Source organism: Pistacia vera, unplaced genomic scaffold (assembly GCF_008641045.1).
Source record: "Pistacia vera cultivar Batoury unplaced genomic scaffold, PisVer_v2 Contig408, whole genome shotgun sequence".
Classification (NCBI taxonomy): Eukaryota; Viridiplantae; Streptophyta; class Magnoliopsida; order Sapindales; family Anacardiaceae; genus Pistacia; species Pistacia vera.
In genome coordinates this window covers 561,428-564,512 of record NW_022196233.1, presented here as the reverse complement: position 1 = coordinate 564,512, position 3,085 = coordinate 561,428, and the positions used below count along the sequence as shown (strand labels likewise).

The 3,085-nt window shown below is 35.4% G+C and overlaps 1 protein-coding gene across 1 annotated transcript; it reads right to left on the bottom strand.

Moving 5' to 3' along the window:
* Window positions 1-673: 673 nt before the first annotated feature.
* LOC116142431 (NDR1/HIN1-like protein 3) lies at window positions 674-1,580 on the bottom strand. The gene has a single exon (XM_031427846.1). The coding sequence runs from the start codon at window positions 1,491-1,493 to the stop codon at window positions 822-824; it is 672 nt and encodes a 223-aa protein (XP_031283706.1). The 5' UTR covers window positions 1,494-1,580; the 3' UTR covers window positions 674-821.
* Between the last annotated feature and the right edge of the window lie 1,505 nt (window positions 1,581-3,085).

Here is a 3,085-nt window from a genome sequence, read left to right as displayed (position 1 = left end):
GAAGGCACACGGCATTTTTGGTCTGCGTAACTTCACGTGGTTGCCTTGTATTTTGTAGGCGATACAAGTTAAGATGGTAACGTGAGTTATGATATAAACTGTGTAATACTATATAAGTAATTTCATTTTATCTATGTACAAAATAGAAAGTTAATGACTCTTTTTATAATGTTAAAGCTTTCATATTTTTGTTAAATATATCAAGAAGATGGTTGGAGGGTAAATAAATAACATATATATTTAAGATATTAATTTAATTATGTTACAAATTTCATATTAATTAAGTATAGGCATATCCATCAAAATTGTAGCAAAATCTTTAATTAAGTTGTAAAAGATTATTATTTTCTGAAAATGAATATTGTTAATTCAATTACATAAATATATAATATTTTCAAAAGAGTAATAATATACATACACATATTAATAAGCTCTTTGAATAAACTATTGTATAATATCTTATATACATTGTTATATTATTGTCATATCATTAATCCTTATTAAACAGTTTAATTTTATGCTCGTCAATTCCGTTTATCGGGTTTTACATTTATTAGTATTCAAGAGTTTATATTAAGTATATGCAAGAGTTTATAAATAAACTCTTGTATACTAATAATAAATAATAATAATAAATTCATTATTTATTCACATACAAAAACAGTCATACTCATGAACATGGAATCGAGCAATAGCTCAAATAAAATATACATAAATAATGTGTTTATCTATAAAATAATAATGTGTATGCTAAAAAACAAAAGAATAATAAAAACCAAAAACAATGAAAAATCCATAAACAATATCCCCTCTAGTCATAATCAGAAATCAACCTCGCATTTCGTAGCTGTAAAATTAGAAGTCGAGTCCCCAGAATTCAAAGGAACCTTCAACTCACACTTGATAACCGGCTTCAACTTTGGCGTCTTGATCTTCCCCAACTTGAATCTAATCTTCAAGTAAAGTTTCACATCAACGCTGTAAATTCCAGAAGTCTTTTCCTGGTTAAAATCCTGAAGATCTTCACCCAGCAAAATCTGTTGACCATCAAAAGTTGAACTCAAAACACTGGTGGTCTTGTGGCCCTGATAAAATGGAGTCAACATCTGCGAAGCCAATCTCTGATTCTCGTAATAAGCCCTGGCTTCGATACGGTCGTAGTAAATACCGATCTTTTTATTGGGGTTGCGAATGGTGATGTTGACTGCAAGTTTGTATTGTAGATTGTTGTTGGAGGTGAGGTTGAACTCGGTTAATTGGGCGTCGGTGACGTGGAACTTGATGGGATTAATGGGACGGAAGATGAGCCAAACGATCAAGGCAGCGAGGCCGACGATGACGACGATGGAGAGGATGATTTTGAGCAAGAAGGTGAAAAGGCAGCAGCAGCCGCCGCAGCCTGAGCCACGGCCGGGGCGGTGGTAGTGTTTGGTGGGTGGTGGGACGGCTGGGCCGTAATAGGCGCCGTTCAATTGGGGCTGTTTCTCAGACATGATTGAAGCAAAGAAAGGAGAATAATTGAGTTGTTTTCGTGAAGAAGAAGAAGAAGTGTAAATGAGAGAATGTGTTTGAAGAATGGGAGGTTTAAGGGTTTATATAAGTAATTAGTAGGAAGCGGGAAAAGTAATAGAAGGTAAGAACAAGACGGCTTGACTCGTACCAAATCACCGCGTGTGCGTTGTATACTTTTCAAATGGGAAGAAGAAGGAACACGGCAGGTGTCAGCGTCAGTTAACGCGGTTGCGTTGTGGGCGATTTGAAGAATAGACGATGTTACCTCGTAACTTCCGATTTTATAAGTTTCCTGATGGTAACTCTTTGTTGAACAAGTCTTTACATATTAAACATATAATTTTGTAAAATAATATTAATTTTCTTACAATTAATGTGATATTAGTATTGTATATCAATAATCGAGATCCTGACTTTGTATACTCTTTTATCCAATATTTTAATTACATAATTTTTAGGTTATTTGACCCAAGACTTTTGGATTATTAATTGATGAAGAAACGGGATAATAATCGGAATTATTGAGAGTTTATCTTTATCAGAATAGAAAAGAAAAATCAACAAACTTGCGTGTTAGTTAGAGAGAAATAGTCAGAAAAGTAAAACGATAAGATCCATTTTCTCAGGAATTAATATATAAGATATAATCAAAGTCTTAATTTAGCTCATTAATATACTGCAAATTACTACACTTCTAAATAATTTAATATTCGGAGTTAAATCCATTTTGGTCCCCGAATTTCTTTTGTAAAAATCTTAATTTTAATATCATTTACATAAGAAAAGTTAAAGGGTATTTTGGACTTTTAAGAAAAAAATCTGGTGCGTTTGTTTCAGTATTTTTGCACTATCATATCCCTATTCTACCCAAAATATACATTTATTTTCTATTTTGAAAATCTTATTTCTTTTATTCCCCATAAGTTTGTTAATTTAACTAAACACCCCCCCAAAAAAAGTTTAGAAATTGACAAAAGCATCCCCACCCACCCACCCACATTTGTCAGATTCCGACCACCACCACTGGAAGGTGGTCGAAATCTGGTATAATGGTGCACTACCAGCTGGATCTGGTTGGTAGTATGCCAATCTGGCCTTTTCCGATCAGATCCACCGTGGATCTGGTCGGAAAAGGTCAGATCTTTGGTCGTAGCTAGTCGTCAACGATGGCCATATCTTTGGCCATCGTTGACGACCAATCACGGTTAGATCTAGCTTTCACGTGGATCTGGTCAAAAAAGGTCAGATCTATGGCCAAAGATCTGGCCGTTGATGGCTAGATCTTTGGCCATAGCTAGTCGTCAACGATGGCCACATCTTTGGCCGTCGTTGCCGACCATACGCGGCCAGGTCTAGCCATCAATGGCCAAATCTAGCTGTAAATCTGGTCTTTTCGGCTAGATCCATATGGATCTGGATAAAAAAGACCATATCGAAGCACGACTAGCCAGATCCAGCTAGTCGTGCGCTGATACGACGACTCCAATCACCCTTCAGCAATGGTGGCCGACTACCGGTATTTAATGGGTGGGTGTGGTATTTTTGTTAATTTTCAATGTTTTATTACAGAAGT

Excerpts from the sequence above, each read along its gene's own strand:
- LOC116142431 (XM_031427846.1), bottom strand. The coding sequence starts at position 1,493 with ATGTCTGAGAAACAGCCCCAATTGAACGGCGCCTATTACGGCCCAGCC.